Source organism: Chionomys nivalis, chromosome 21 (genome assembly GCF_950005125.1).
Source record: "Chionomys nivalis chromosome 21, mChiNiv1.1, whole genome shotgun sequence".
In the NCBI taxonomy this organism is placed as follows: domain Eukaryota; kingdom Metazoa; phylum Chordata; class Mammalia; order Rodentia; family Cricetidae; genus Chionomys; species Chionomys nivalis.
In genome coordinates this window covers 32048242-32064344 of record NC_080106.1, presented here as the reverse complement: position 1 = coordinate 32064344, position 16103 = coordinate 32048242, and the positions used below count along the sequence as shown (strand labels likewise).

Below are 16103 nucleotides of genomic sequence, written 5' to 3'. Positions count from 1 at the left end.
GCTGAGTTGACATAAAACTAGCCAGGACAGCTAGTAAATGGATATAGTTAAAAGTAACACCTTTTTTTTCCTGCCCCTGGAGATCAAGCTCAGAGCCTCACTTGTGGCATAAATATACATAGTTGGAACAAAAGTTTCACAAAACAGTGTCCATCCAGACCATCTAACAATTTCTGTTGCATTTTGTTTAATTTAAAATGCTGTTTGAGAGCCAGGTGTGATAGCACATACCTCTAATCCCAGCAGAGCCAGGAGGATCTTGAGTTTAAGGCCACTGGGTTACTTAACACAATTTTTCTAAAAATAAATTTTAAAAAATTCTTTTTTTTTTTTGGTTTTTCGAGACAGGGTTTCTCTGTGGCTTTGGAGCCTGTCCTGGAACTAGCTCCGTAGACCAGGCTGGTCTCGAACTCACAGAGATCCGCCTGCCTCTGCCTCCCGAGTACTGGGATTAAAGGCGTGCGCCACCATCGCCCGGCTTAAAAAATTCTTAATTATAGGTTCTGACCTATGTCTCTAAAGCTATTGTCTTAAAGGTATGCCAGACATCAGCGTTTATTGCCATCCCTCCTCTGTGAGGTAAGCAAGCGTAAGACTGCTTCTCTCACCTTGATTTGATTTGTTGAGAGATAATGAAATAGTGTTAGGTGTAAAAGAATCCTTTAAAAAAGCCAATAAACAGAGAAACAAACAAACCACCCAAGTCTCCCTCCATACCTGTGTTCCTCCTAGCACTTCTTACCCTTCCCCTACCCTGAACCCCTCCCTCCCAGGGCCTGGACTTTGCTTCCCTTCCCCCAGCGACTGGTCCCTGTGGAACTCAGCCACGTTGGACACGTGGTCTCTGGGCTCCTTGCTGTCTACACTCCTGCATCTCTGTGGGTTGCTTTGCCCCCCTTCTCCTCTCTCACTCTCCACCTTCTCCCCTCTCTCATGGCCTGGTAGAGTCTGCTGGCCATATTTTAGCCTGAACTGTTCCAGATGTGACTGTTTTCTCCCTCATGACTGCCATCCGCATTCTCAACTATACATTGGAGTAGTCATGTCCTCATTTTCCATTCAGAAAGCAGCCAGAAAATGTGAGTTATAAGTCTGAACTTTGCTATTGTAAACTAGGTCTGTGGCCCCCAACCACATTTTTGTTTGTTTTTGAGACAAGGTTTCACTTCGAAGCCTGTATCTTAACTATTGGCTAGCCTTAAACTCAAAAAAAATTCACTTAACCGTGCTTTCTGATTGCTGAAATTAAAGGTGTGTGCCACCACACATGGTGAACTAGGTCTTCTTATGTGGAGCTACTGTCGCTTCTAAGTGGATAGGAACGAGAAAAATATGTGACTACTTGACTTTTAAACCTTTATGTGGAGCCAGGCAGTGATGGCGTATGCACATCTTTAATCCCAGCACTTGGGAGACAGAGACAGGCGGATCTCTGTGAGTTCGAGGCCAGCCTGGTCTACAAGAACTAGTTCCAGGACAGACTCAAAACTACACAGAGAAACACCGTCTCGAAAAAACAAAACAAAATAAAAACTGAACAAACAAAACCCCCCTTATTTATCTTTATTTATATAAATAAACTTTTATTTATCTCTTTTTTAAAGATTTATGAATTGATTGATTGATTAATAAATTGGATTTTACCTGCATATATATCTGTATGAGAGTGTCAGATCCCCTGGAACTGGAGCTACAGACAGTTGTGAACTGCTTGTTTGGATGCTGGAATTGAACCCCTGTCCCCTGAAAGAGCAGCCAGTGCTCTTAACCCTTGAGCCATCTCTCCAGCCTCCCTTTGTTTATTTATTTATACATACTGAGGATTGAACACTGACTTTTGTGCTTAGCAAGCAGTTCTACCACTGAGCTATATCTTCAAAGTATGTATATTAAAGTATGAAATAGATAAGTATTAGAGAGAGACAGTTTAACATTGGGTAAAAGTGAGAGCCAGATTTGGGCATATGTAATACATGCCTGTAATAAAGTAGTCACCCTGTAAATGTTATTTTTAGTACAAGTTCACTGTTCCTAACCAAACACCTGAATTCACACTGCTTAGAAATCTGAAATGTTTTTGACATTAAGCTTACCACAAGTAGAAAACTTTGTACCTGACCTCATGGAATAAGGCCAGAATACATGTACACTAGTTTGTTGTCAGGGGCCATGAGAGTTCCAGCAGTTGGCAGCTAATGTTCAGATGTCAACCCAGCAGAGTCATGGTTATCTGATGGAGGATTAATCCTGTCCATACAAGGTCTGCAGGACCATCGACTCTGGAAACTGTTACTCACTTTTGCTAAAGCAGCTTGGTGTCTTCCCAGTATTTGCATTGTAGTGTGTAATCTCATGATTGCATCTCAATCTTACGGGCACATATATCTGTGGATAATCAGGAAGATGATTTTTATTTAAGCTATATAGTTTTGATATATAGTATGTGTGTGTGTATATATATTGCATGCTTCATAACTGAATCTATTTGTCCCACCAAGGACTGTGAACATTTAAAAACCTGCCTTGTTCTTTTACTTACTGAATGGCTTCCCCCACCTCATGAAACCTCCAGTGAGAGAATTTAGTCAAGTAGCCAGAAACCTTGGTTCACACAGCCTAATCTCCACTATCTTCCATTTGGCAGGACATGCAGTCAGGAAAGAGGAGTCTTTCATATAGACCACATTTGGGACCTTCAAAGATAAAGCTCATTTGAGATTGAGTGCCCTAATTCTCCTATAGCGGACTTAGGAAAGTGCTGGCCTCAGCAATTAACCCTCTACACCTACCCATTTTTCCTTTTACATTTATTTTTCACTAACCCCTAGTTAATCAAATATACCTAGAAGTGTGGTATTTTGTACAAACCCCCTTTAGAATTTAGAACCTATAAATAAACCTTTCTGCCTCCTAGTGCTGTTCCCGCGGCTTCCTAGCCAGGCCTCCCCGGAACCGTAAACTGCCGACTGCATCACCCAGGACAGTGCTCATCCCCCTTATGACCCCGAGAGAAACTGCCTTTGTTTTGTGTGTGTGTATATAAACTGAAAACTTTGCAGAATGAGAAAAGAACGGGGAAAGAAGAATAAAGAGCATGATCTGAGCAGCACATATCTGGACTCGTTCCATACTTCTTAGGCTAGTCATTTTCTACGTCTTTTCACTGCACCGAGGCATCTGACCTGAACCTTGGCAGGAAGTCAGTGGAGCTGGACTCTGCTGGCCACGTTATTTTGTAAAACTGTCTTACAGAGTAGGACTCTCTGGGCCCCAACACATGGGAAAGTGTAGCGCCTGCACTACAGGACTGTACACGATCTGGGACTAAGCTGGAGACTTGAAAACACACACACACACAGACAGACACGGGGACACCGGTCATCCTTGATACAAGAAGGGCAAGTTTATTGTGCTCCAAGGAACCTTATATAGGGATCCTTAACTGATAGCCATGCCCTAGCTCTTGGGATCTTTCAGCTTCAGGCCTCACCAGAACCCACTCCCCTGCCCTCAGGGTCTCATGCTCAGAGCAGCAACAAGTTGTTTTGCTCAGTTCACTCTAGGGTCTGAGGCAGGTATAGAAAGTCAAGGGGCCAGAGGTCTGCAGCCCCCAACAGGAAAGGACAGATGTATTAAGAATATTTTTGCCTTCTTTGGGGCTCCACCCTTTTAAAGAGGGAATGAGATTTTAATTTTCATTGGGAGAGCCAGAACTCAGACTGAATTTTTCCTGCGCTTCTTCCTAATTGGGGATTCTTGCTGAGGTAAATGTTGAAATTTCAGTTTCTTAGCTGTAAATAGGGTGGGAGGAGTCTAGGGGTGGAGTGGTGGTATTTGGCTTCTTTTTAAAGAATTGGCCCCATCTTTGGATGGCTTAAGTCCTTTCTGAATGAGACTATTCTGTGTTACAGAAAACTGGAAACCAGCCTGGCGGTGGTGGCGCATGCCTTTAATCCCAGCACTCGGGAGGCAGAGGCAGGCGGATCTCTGTGAGTTCGAGTCCAGCCTGGTCTACAAGAGCTAGCTCCAGGACAGGAACCAAAAGCTACAGAGAAACCCTGTCTCGAAAAATCCAAAAAAGAAAAAAAGAAAACTGGAAACCAAAACCCATTCCAAAAGCCAGTACAGTGTCTGTTTCTGGGAAGGAGGAGCAAATGGAAAAGTTAGGAGTAGGCATATTACTCTGAGTGGGAGGGGCGCTGATGTGCCTTCTCTGTTCAGAGGCCTTCCCCTTGGTTCTCTAGAGGCCCACTTTTAGATGAGAAAAGCACTTCTCCAGGATGAGGACAGTGGTGTTGAGGAGAGCCTCACAGAATCCAGAAAGAAAAGAAGCACATAGACAAAGTGGCTAACCCACCAGGCAAGAATAGTAACACTATCAAAAATTTGAAACAAGCTTTATTAAATACTGGTCAGAATGGTGGACACTGGCCAGATCCATGCCCGGGATTCCCAGATATAGCAATGAATTACATTAGGCGGGGGTTTATAAAGACCCACAAGTCTGTATATTAACCATCTTTATCCAGTCAGAAGCAAGCTTACATCTTGACCTACTTCCTGCCCATGTACCTCCTGCCTACATGTGACAAGCACTTCCTGTGCAGTTGGGGCAACCAAGCTTGTTTACAGAAGCAAAAACATGTAGTTTATTATCTTACATGAGCAGTGGTTCCTAGCATTCCAGGAAGCCCTTGGGCAAGTGGGGCTTACAGGTTAGAGGTATTTTTGTTTTATAGATCCCTTAAGCATAGTAATTTATACTTAAAACGTAACTTTAGTTATCACGAGTCAAGAAAGTTGGATAACCTGGGCAGAGGCAGATCATGTTTCTGTCCAGCTATTTTTTTTCCTGTTATGTTTTGGGTTTTGTTGCTTTGAGACAGTGTCTCACTCTGAGGCCCAGATTGGCTTTGAATTTGCAGCAATCCTCCCAAGTGCTGGATTACGGTGGTGAGCTACCATATCTGGCCCTGTCCAGCTTCTGAGAAGGAAGAGGAGGAAGACCAAGAGTCTTTTTCCCACTTTGATGTTTATTTTTGCTTCATTATTTTATTTACGTGATAAAATACATTATTGTCTCCATCTGTAATTTAGTGATTTTGTTACTGTTACCAGAGTTGTTAAGAGTCAGTGCCTAGTTTGGGCTACCCATCCTCTATAGGCTAGTTAACAAAACAGGCATGAAGAGCAGAAAAACATTTATTCAGTATCTGGCCACACTGGGGGAGGAACAAAGAGGAGCAAATCCATCTTCAAGGTCCTGACATGAGGTTTAGGTTTAAATAGAGAGCAAGATGTGTGCATAGCTAAGCAGTGCTAGTCCAGGTGTGCCCTTCCCATCACTGTCTAGGCTCCAGTCTCTTCTGCAAGCTGGTCTGAGAAGTTGTTGGACCTGTGGAAAGTCTGTGTCTTGGGGACAGGTTGCCCCTTTGACTGGTACTAGGCTTCAGCCCATTTTCTCCCATCATGAGATAGCTGGGGAAATTTGAATCTCTTGTGAGGGTGGGTTGGGAGAGTCTATTGTCTAATAGTTTGTTAGCCAAAGGGAGAGAAACTGTGTCTTTAGAACGTTTTTTTCATTTTTCATTATTTTTTTTCCTTAAGAGATGTGTTCTTTAATAGAAATTAATCACCACTAGATGGCACAAGACCCCCTCACTACTTTGTACTTGTTAATTTTTTTAAGATTCTTTTCAAGATAGGCTGCTAATGTATACTTTTAAAAAATATAGTATGTATAACCCATTCTAATGTTTCCTTTTAGAAAGGAATAAAGGGTAAAAATCAAAGATCAGAATAAATATAATTGGCCATATATATAACCCAAACAAGCTTTCTAGAATAAGCATTTTGTCTGACTTGCACAATACGGTGGTTCAGACTTGTAATACTTTTGGCCCTAGCTTGGCAGGCTGAAGCAGGAAAACTGGAAGTTTAGGGCAGCCTGGGAGGGAGAAGTGGATGGACCTGTCGGGGGTAGAGATTGAATATATACATATTTTCTTGTCATTTTTGCTTAAATAATATGGTATATAAACTATTCATACAGCATTTATGTTGTGTGAATAACCTATGCTTTAAATTGTGCATAGGTTACATGTGAATACTGTGGTATCTTGGGAAGGGGTCTGGAACCAGTCTTCTAGCATTCTGAGGGATGGTTGTGCTGTGAGCTGTGTGCATCACAGAGAACAGGCAGCTTTTGAGGTACATAAAGGTGTGGTCTTTGTTCATATGTGGGTCATATCTGAAATCTGAGTCTCATGCACAAATACTTTAGTTAATTTGTTGATATTTAAAAACATAGCTTTTAAAAGACAAATAGCTTGCTCTGACCCCAAATGATGTCTATTTTCTTTTTTCTATAATATTTTATCTTTGAAATTATGATGTGATTGGATCATTTACCCCCTTCCCTTTTCCTCCCTCCAGCCTCTCCTATGTAAAAGCTCCATCCCTAATTTTTCTTAAATTCCTAGCCCCTTTTTTCTTCTTCCTGTTATTGCTGGGGTATGTATGTGTGTGTGAGAGAGAGAGAGAAAAAGAGAGACAGAGAGGGATGTCTTCTTCAAATTTCATTCTTAGAAATTGAGGGCTCTGTTTCACGCTGAGAAGTATTTTGCTTTGCATTTGTTAGTACGTATGTATGTAAGAGAAGTCTGAGTGTAGGCACAGTTACAAGCAGTTAAGTGCTGATCAGAGAAGCAGAGACAAAATATCAGACTCAACACACATATTGCTCTCTGCCTCAGCTAAAACAAAATTAAATTAAAATTAAAAATTAAGCTAAGCCTTGACAAATAGCAGCTTCTCCTCCCACCCTGCTTTGTTCAATCAGCTTTCTGTTGTAGCAGAACATGGTCCCTGCCTACCTATTGTTTGTAATATCAATCCACGGTAATAGATGTATAGTTTTGTTTATGAATGGTGACACTGTGTACCTTTAATTTAGCTTTGGCTATTAAAGCCCTTAAAAGAAAGATAGTGAGTGGTCCCAACTCAGTGGGACTCTGACTCAAAAACAGAGAATTCATAATAAAAGTTTACTGACTTTTCCCCCATGGACAATGTATGTATATATTATAACTATGTCTTTTACCCCCCTTTCTTATACATGGAGTCCATTACATTTTAAAAAGGGGACTGAAGCCTCTCCCTACCCTTACCCACAGTCCTGTTATCAGTATAGATAGAGTCTGCATTGAGTCCTAAGAGCTGCCCTGGGGTGGTCTTTCTGAAGGACTGTTTGCTGGGTGCTGGTTGCTCTTCGCCCATCCCAGTGCATCCTGCAGTTTGGAGTGTGAGCACAGGTATAGGGGAATCATAGGCCAATAGATAGAAATCTTGGAAATCTGTGAACATTAATAATATCTTACCCAAATTATAGTCCTATATTGCCTTCCATCCACATTTGTTAACCAGAAGCTTAAGAACCAGGACTATTTGGAGAGAGTGTAATAAAACTACAGTTGTTAAAATGTAAGTAATCAAAACTAACGTGTGGAAAATTATCAAATACCTTTAAATTGAGCTTGTCATTTAAAACCTTTAGCATAATTCTTTCTAGTACAGTTCCTCAAATTCCTTTTTAAATAAAGCATAACAGAAGCATTACAAGGAAAAAGCAGATCATTTTAGAAACGTACAAATGCATGCATAGTGGACTTTGCCATACATTTACAGTGTCTTACATTGTAGGTGGAATTGGGGTGGATCTTAACTTGGAGTCTTCCATATTACAGCTAAAACTTTGATCTCAACACCAGAATATGTAATACTAATATTAGTTTTTTGTGTTCATATTTGGTCCCTGAGCTCCAAGCCTTGGAAAAGAAGTTTTCCATTTGTGTGGAAGGTGGGGCATTGACCTTGAGTCTGCCTGCATGCATTTGTGGCTATTGTTGCAATCTCTTGTTGCCTCCCTCACCTGGCCTCATCTCAGGCAAATAAGGACAGAGCAAGAACAAGGAAGACTTCCTGGCTACCTTTTCTTAATGCCACCAACATATCTAGACTTAATCAGTATTAATGATAGAGCTGTGTATCGAGCCTTGAGGCCAAAAACTTGATTATGTTATCTCATTATTATACATAAGTCAACTGAGATTTAAGTTTCGCTAAATTAGTAAATGATAGTTAATGGAGGCGCTCGGCTTTGGCAGGGACAGTGAGGGCGGGGAGGACATGGTTCCTAGTCCTCCAGTTTGACCTAGAACTTCCTGTGTTGCTGAGAATGCCCTTGAACTGATACTCCTTTCCCTGCCTCCTTGGAGGTAGAAATTATAGCCGTGCGCGTCAGATTCTTCTGATGATCTTTGTTCTGCAGTGTACTTCTGCTATTTGAAGGTAACCTTGGTTGTGTCATTTTACCTCCTTTCCTAGGGCTTCCTGAAGAATGAGAAAGATAATGCCCTGTTATCTGCCATTGAAGAGTCCCGGAAGAGGGTAAGAAAACAACTAAAAGTGCAGTGCTCACCAGTGGAGTGCAGGTCCATGCTTTCTTTGTCACAGCATGATGGCAACATCTTTTTTTATTTTTATTTTGTTTTATGCTGTCATTTCTTTTTAGTTGTGGGGACATGTAGAAGTCAAAAGACAACTTTTGCAGGTCGATTATTTCCTTTTACCGTGTGGGTTTAGGGGTCAAACTTGGGTTTCCAGGTTGGCAGCAAGTACCTTTACCCATTGAGCTATCTTGCTAGCCCAATAACACCATGCTAACATTTTCTCAAATGCTTTTAAAATATATTTGGTACTCTAAATGATGGCAAATATATCAGCCAGAGTAGCCATTGTACATTTTTGCCTACCTCCACCTCTGCAAAATGCTCTCAGTGGGTGTTTCTGGATGCTTTCATTCTGGGAGCATATAATAATTGTTAGCTGAGACTCCCGAGATACAGTAGGATGGATAAATGTGCATATTTTGCAAAAGCCTTCCTGCATGGTGCCATCTCCTTTACTAACGAGAGTTACCTCCTTTGTCTCTGACAAGGATCACAGCCCTTCAGGAGCATCCCAGTTCAGTTTTGAAACTCCTGAGAGGTCTTTAGGGAGGAAGGAAAACAGGTTAGCTGTCAAGTTTGACCTGACTCTGAGAAGGTGGCTTTTCTTGGAAGCACCTGTCAGTCTGCCTGTTGTACCTCTCTGCTAAGGGAATCAGATGAGGAGCACCTATTCTCTGTCTCAGTGTTTATTTAGCTCGGATGTCAAGTGAATGTGTTTGTGTATTATTTGTGTCATCTGAAAACCAAAAAGTAAGACATGCTCCTACTCAGTGTGCTATGTTAGAGCCCTCTCCAAAGCTAAGCATCCTCAACAGGCTCACAGGAGTCTTGCCTCCTCTAGTGTGCAAGAAATGTTCCAAAGGTGGCAAGTGACCAATAAGAAAATTCTAAATTTCATTAATTACATTGTTGGAGACAATACTTAGTCTTGGAAATAGGGAAATTTATTTGATTTATATTTGAAGACATTTAAAAATGTTCACACTTTTGAATTTCTCACCAAAATTGATTGTCCTGCTATAAAAGACCAATGAAATTAAATTAGGATTCTTGAATGCCTCCAAACCATATTAATCCATTTACCCTGAGAATGTGTTTCTGAAATTGGCAGTCTCTAAATATTGTGCCATACTGAGACTAAATGTGCAGCCAGCCAAAACATTTAGGTGACATGCCACAGCGCAAAATGTGTGCATATGTTTTTATGAGGGAGACATTCCAGTGTTGGGAGCCAGCCTGCGAGGACACCTCTGACTTGGCTGGACCCTAGAAGGTTGTTACTGAGCAAAAATCATTTTCAATAAAAAATGATTTAAAAAATCAGCAGCTTCTTGGCATTTTGGTGGCAGTTTTATATCTGAATAACTTGCCAATGTCCCACTGAAATGCCAGGAAAACAGGCTAGAAAACCACAAATATGTCCTTGTTACTCCTGTTTGGTGCATCTTAGCGAGCCAAAATGACACTCTCAGAGCACATGCAGTGTTTCTAAAAGCTGCAACAGCTCAGTAATAATCAGATATGAAGCCAAAGCTATTGCGCCCTTCCTTTTAGTAAAATAGGTGAGGAGCTCCCAGCCTCTTCTTAATTCAGTCATCCAGTTTGATCCCTGCCTTCTTATCTTTACTGCGTTCTACAGGTAATGCTTTACACACATAACAATAATAATGATTCAAAATTAATTTGAATAGTTTCCTCCACTGCTTTATTATTATTATTTTTTCCCTGTGATTGGTCTTGCCTTCCTTTTGATTTTCAGGTCTTCACATTCTCTTTCAATTTACCCCATACTCTTTTCTGTCTACTTCTTACCTTGCCTCAGGCCCTCGCTACGCTTTTCTCAAGGTTTTTATTTCTCTGTTGATTTCTTTTTGGTCAACATTCTTTTTTTTTAAATCTAGTTCATTAGTTTGGACTCTGCTATAAACCCAGTAGGCCACTGGTGGACCGTAGGTGGCTATCCATCCCTGATTGGCGCACAGATTAGATCTTTCATTATCTCGGGTGTAATTAAGATTAGCTGGGGTGGTGTGGTTAAGAGAAGAGAATTTTAATGTTGGGACTTTGTTTTTATTTTATGCTCTATATCACACCAACGATGAATAGACTGACAGTGTTTAGGCTGCTGGCTGTTTGTAAATAAGTAGCCTGGCATCCTTCTTCAGACATATGAGCACTTGAGTCCCTAGAATGTCCAGTTTTCAAAGCTGTTTGGTATTTCTAGAAGTACCAGGATAGCTGAAGGGTGGGAGTGGGTGTAGTTAATTGTAGTAGGGGCTGCGGGCCTCTTCCCACAGCCCGGCTCATGCTTGCCTGGCTAGCTTATGCCCCAAAATAACGACACACAAACTCTATTATTTTAAACACTGCTTGGCCCATTTCTGTTCATGTATGTAGCACCCCAAGATGCGCTTACCAGGAAGATTCTAGCCTACGTCCATCCTGGGTCAGAGCTTCATCTCATCTGCTCTGGAGAGGAGAGCATGGCGTCTGTCTCTCAGAGGAGCTGCCTTGCATCTGAGCTCACTTCCTCTTCCTCCCAGCATTCTATTCTGTTTACTCCACCCACCTAAGGGGTAGCCTATCAAATGGGCCAAGGCAGTTTGTTTATTGACAAATGACCTTCCTCCATCATTTCCCTTTTTTCTGTTTAAACAAAAAAAAAAAGGAAGGCTTTAACTTTAACATAGCAAAATTACATATAACAAAACAGTTATCAAGTAAAAATTACAATATTTACATCTATTTTATCTTTATCATAACTAAGGAAAACAATAACTATCTATATATTCTTTAACTCCCTCAAAGACTCCAGAAGGATATAATATTACCTAAGCAAACAAGAAATAAGCAACTTTCAAACTCTAGAAATGACAGAGACATCTTGCTGCCTGGACAGCCACCCAAAGTTCCTCTGTACCGTTGGGGCATCCATCTTCTGCTTACAGGTCCATAGTGTCCAGCAGACATTTCCATGAAGCAGGAAATTTCAAAGGCAGTTCAGTCACTATCTGCTGTATCCTGCAGAATGTCTTGCAGACTCTTTCATGAATCAGGAACCCCAAAAGATCATCTCACCTTAGGCAAGTTCAGTAGTCCTCTCTCTGTGGGTTCTCTGTGTCCAGTTTATGCAACAGTCCAGGCAAGAGCAGTTTCTTGCCCAAATGGCTATCAAACTCCATAAGGTGCCTCTTCGATGCCCATCTTCTTCTTGAAGCAGATTGGTGCTGCCAGGAGCAGAGTGTCTCATTGTCATGAAAAACCCTAAGTTATTAAAACATTTAAAATACCATATTCTCTAGCCTATGAAAGATATGATGAATGCCTATCTGAAATATATGCATGCACATCTAGAAAATCTAACTAACATGACTACAAACTTGACTATTATTGATAATTATCCATTAACAACTTATATACATAACATTTTTACATGAGCTACACAATCACAATACCTTAATATCAGAAATACATATACATATAACAAAATTGACCTTAAATTTAAATCACTAAAGCAAAATCCATATCAATGCAAATTATTCATACCTATATCATATCCCCCTTTAAATGTAAAAGAACATTTATAAACAATATATGGGAACATGGGCGCAGTTTTTTCTCTCCAAACTGCTTCCTGCTGAATGGGGGCGCTGTTATTCGGGTCTTTAATGGGATAACCTGTCTGCTAGGTTCATCTCAGTTGGCAGTTGAGCGAAGCAATTTTTTAAGGGTGTTCACAGCAACCCTTCAGGAGGGCGTCGTCTATCATACCATATTGGGATCGAAGAAGCAATCCACAGTGTCTCATCCTCTGTGAAAACAAAAGAGGAAACTCTTTTCCAAAGTATCATATCCTTAGATCGAAATTCTGAAGTCAAGGTATTTTGAAAATATCTATCTTGGATTAGTTCAGCAGCATTTATAAACAAGTATCTTTTAGCATCTGTTGCTCTTTCCTCAGCATTCAAACAATTCAAAGAGAGCATAATAGCATACAGTATCAAGATTATCTGTGTATTTTCCATCTTTGTGCAGCTTTATTTTAACCTCTATTTCGTTTACTTTTACTTTTATTTTATATTTTCTCTATATCTTCGTCCTGGAATAACTCTTTAGACCAAGCTGTCCTTGAACTCACAGAGATCTGTCTGTCTCTGCCTCCCAAGCAGTGGGATTAAAGGTGTGTGCTACCACACCTTGAAGTCACAGAGGTCAATCTCCCTCTGCCTCCAAAGTGTTGGGATTAAAGGTGTGCACTACCACACCCAACTACTCTCTTTCTTCCTTATTTTACTTTTAAGAACTTTAATTTTCAGCCTGTATATATTTTTAAACACACTGTAAATCATTTAAAGTTTTCTTTGTCTTTGAATCTCTCTTTACTGTATATCTCTCTTTTTCTGACCACATGAATCTTTAATTTACCAAGCAATATCAGTAGGACGAAAGCCGTGGCTTTGATGGCTGGATTCAGCCCATTTCTTAGCTTTCCAGCCTCATGGCTGAGGTACTGGTTGTAGCCATGTTTATCACCACAACTCTGTGGCGTTTCAAGGTCCTTGTCAGCAAACAAGCTACAACACTCAAATGCTCTCTCTGTAGCTGACCTCCTGCCTCAAAGAGTCAGAGTTTGCCCTGGCAGGATGGCCCACAAAGCTGGCATTTTAAAACAGCACAACTTTTTTCCTGCTACGGCTGAAAACCGAAAAGCATGCCTTCAGCTTTTCACCAACACCGTTTTAAGTGTTTCGTGGCAGGACCTCTTAAATGAGCTGCAAGGTTTCATAGCTGAAGCTGAGTCAGGAAGCCTCTCTTAGATGAGAGCACTTGCTTGCCCCTAGCAAGCAGAGCAGACCCGAGAAATTGTTGCTACCAAGAAAACATGCTTTACTCTATTCTTTCCCAAGCTTTCTCAGACTTTCTGTAGATTCAATGCCCCATGTCTGGGCGCCATCTGTAGTAGGGGCTGCGGGCCTCTTCCCACAGCCCGGCTCATGCTTGCCTGGCTAGCTTATGCCCCAAAATAACGACACACAAACTCTATTATTTTAAACACTGCTTGGCCCATTTCTGTTCATGTATGTAGCACCCCAAGATGCGCTTACCAGGAAGATTCTAGCCTACGTCCATCCTGGGTCAGAGCTTCATCTCATCTGCTCTGGAGAGGAGAGCATGGCGTCTGTCTCTCAGAGGAGCTGCCTTGCATCTGAGCTCACTTCCTCTTCCTCCCAGCATTCTATTCTGTTTACTCCACCCACCTAAGGGGTAGCCTATCAAATGGGCCAAGGCAGTTTGTTTATTGACAAATGACCTTCCTCCATCAGTTAATCCCCGCTGTTGTCACTTCAACCCTTACCTGATCCTGGAATTCTGACCCCACTGTCCCCATCAGCTGAGCTGCCTCTAAGGCTTTGCTGTTGGTTATTAGCCGAGAGAAACCTGCTGACGCTGTGTCCAGGGCCAGTGCCACAGCTTTGCCTCTGTCTTATTTGCTCTTGCAAACTCTATTCCACCTGCCCTGGTCCTCCTGCCGCTTGTACCCTGTACTTTGCTGTGCTAGGAGAGTCTCAGGGTTAAAGAGGCAGTTAGTGTGTGCACATTCTAGAGGGTCACATCTAGTGATAGCTTCTTTCCCCATTTTGACTCCACCTTCCTGATTCATCACATTTCTCTAGTCAGAATGTAAATGGAGACTGGCTGCCCAGACCCAAATAATCACACAGAAACTATATTAATTACAATACTATTTGGCCAATGACTCAGGTATATTTCTAGCTAGCTCTTACATCTTAAATTAACCCATTTCTATTATATTTTACCATGAGGCTTGTGGTTTGCTGGTAAAGTTCTGGCGTCCTTCTCTTTCGGCAGCCACATGGCATCTCTTTGACTCTGCTTACTCTCTCTGTTCAATTTCCCGCTTGCCTGTACTCTGCCAAACCATTGGCTAAAGTAGCTTTATTTGTCAACCAGTAAAAGGAACACATACAGAAGGAAATCCCACATCAGTCAGAATGTACAGCCACCATGTTTATGTTTACATATATGTACAGGAGACAGAGGTTTTCCCTGTGTATATTTCAACTCTGGCAAACTGGCTGGTCTACTCCATACCCAACACTCATGTTGTCTGATTCTCAGTACAAAGAACAAAGCAGGGGGAAGACTGTTTAGTGTTTATTTCTCCCATGTCTCCAGAGTACACTGTAGAAAGGGTACAAAATGTGCTGCCCTTCTTCCTAGTCATTTTCTGTTTGCATGTGTATTGTATCCTTTGTTCTTTTAGCTTATATTTTAACAAATAAACTCAGTACATTTGTAGAAAGAGTATATTTAAGAATATATTTATTTTTCTAATAGTTTTCCACAGTTTATGTGCTTAACTATTACCATTATAAATTATCTACATTGCCTAAAATAAAACAGGCCTTGCTAATATGCTCTCAATGCTCCTTAATTAGATGCCAGTCTCACTGTAGGTGAGATGGCCTTTTGAAAGTGGGCTTTAGCTGAGGGAAATGTGCCCTACCAGTTAAATAGTTACAGGCTGAGAACAGCCTTCTCTCTCTCTCTCTCTCTCTCTCTCTCTCTCTCTCTCTCTCTCTCTCTTTCTCTCTCCTCTTTCAGTGTCTTTGTTCAAGTAGCTTCCTGTCTTGTCTTGTCTCTGTCAGTTGACAGCAGTCACCAGAATTTTTGTGATGTTGAGTAGACTGTTAGGAAATCAATACCAGAAGGCTATTTTTTATTTTAGTACTTTCTTCCTATTACAAAAAAAAAAAAAATCAATGTTTTAAAATACTTAAACAAATAAGGAGAATCCGTGGGTTTTTTTTTCTTTTGGTCTTTGTTAAATTTATGTCCTACAAAAAAAAAGGAACTACTGTAGTTTGTAATAGGTAGCTTAATTCCAAAAATCTAGTAAAGCACAGAAATCTTTATCATTACTAATCATTAGGAAAACAAATCTAAATGAGCTACTCTTATTAAAAACAACAACAAATAGTAAGTGTTGGTGATATTTATAGAAATGGTAACCCTGATTCACTATCAGTGGTGATGTAAAGTATGTAGCCTCAGAAAAGTAAAGAGATCACTAATGTGATGCCAGCAAAACTGCGTCTGAGTCTGTCCCCAAATTGAAGGCTGGGATTTGAGGAGATCTGTATACCCATGTGTTTACCAGTGTTGTACACAAATGGAAAGAAATTTTGGCACATTCTTTAATATGATGGACCTTAAGAACTGCTAAATAAACTAATTTATTAATAAAATACACAGTGTATGGTTCTACTTCTGTGCAATAACTACAGTGACTGCTCTCAGGGACAAAGCAGGCTGATGGTGGCCAGGGTCTGGGGAGAGAAAGGAATGGCCTGTTATTGGTGAACAGCTGCAGAGCTTCAGTTTTGCATTAGATTATAAGGATGGAAGGTGATGGCCATTACACCTGTACTTTATGCCACTGAACTGTCCACTTAAAGAATGGTAAACCTCGAGTTGGAGATGGCTCAGTAGTTAAGAGCACTGGCTCTTCCAGAGGACTTGGGTTTGATTCCCAGCACCCACGTTGTGGCTCACTACCATCTGTAACTC

General features: G+C 41.0%; 1 protein-coding gene across 3 annotated transcripts in view; it reads left to right on the top strand.

Annotated features, from left to right (window-relative positions):
* The window catches only part of Nup93 (nucleoporin 93), a 99380-nt gene that overhangs the window by 51406 nt on the left and 31871 nt on the right, over positions 1-16103 (top strand). For all 3 annotated transcript variants that reach the window (XM_057753919.1, XM_057753918.1, XM_057753920.1), the window contains one exon: positions 8386-8448. In XM_057753919.1, the coding sequence (XP_057609902.1) occupies positions 8386-8448 (63 nt within the window). The remainder of the gene's footprint in view (positions 1-8385; positions 8449-16103) is intronic.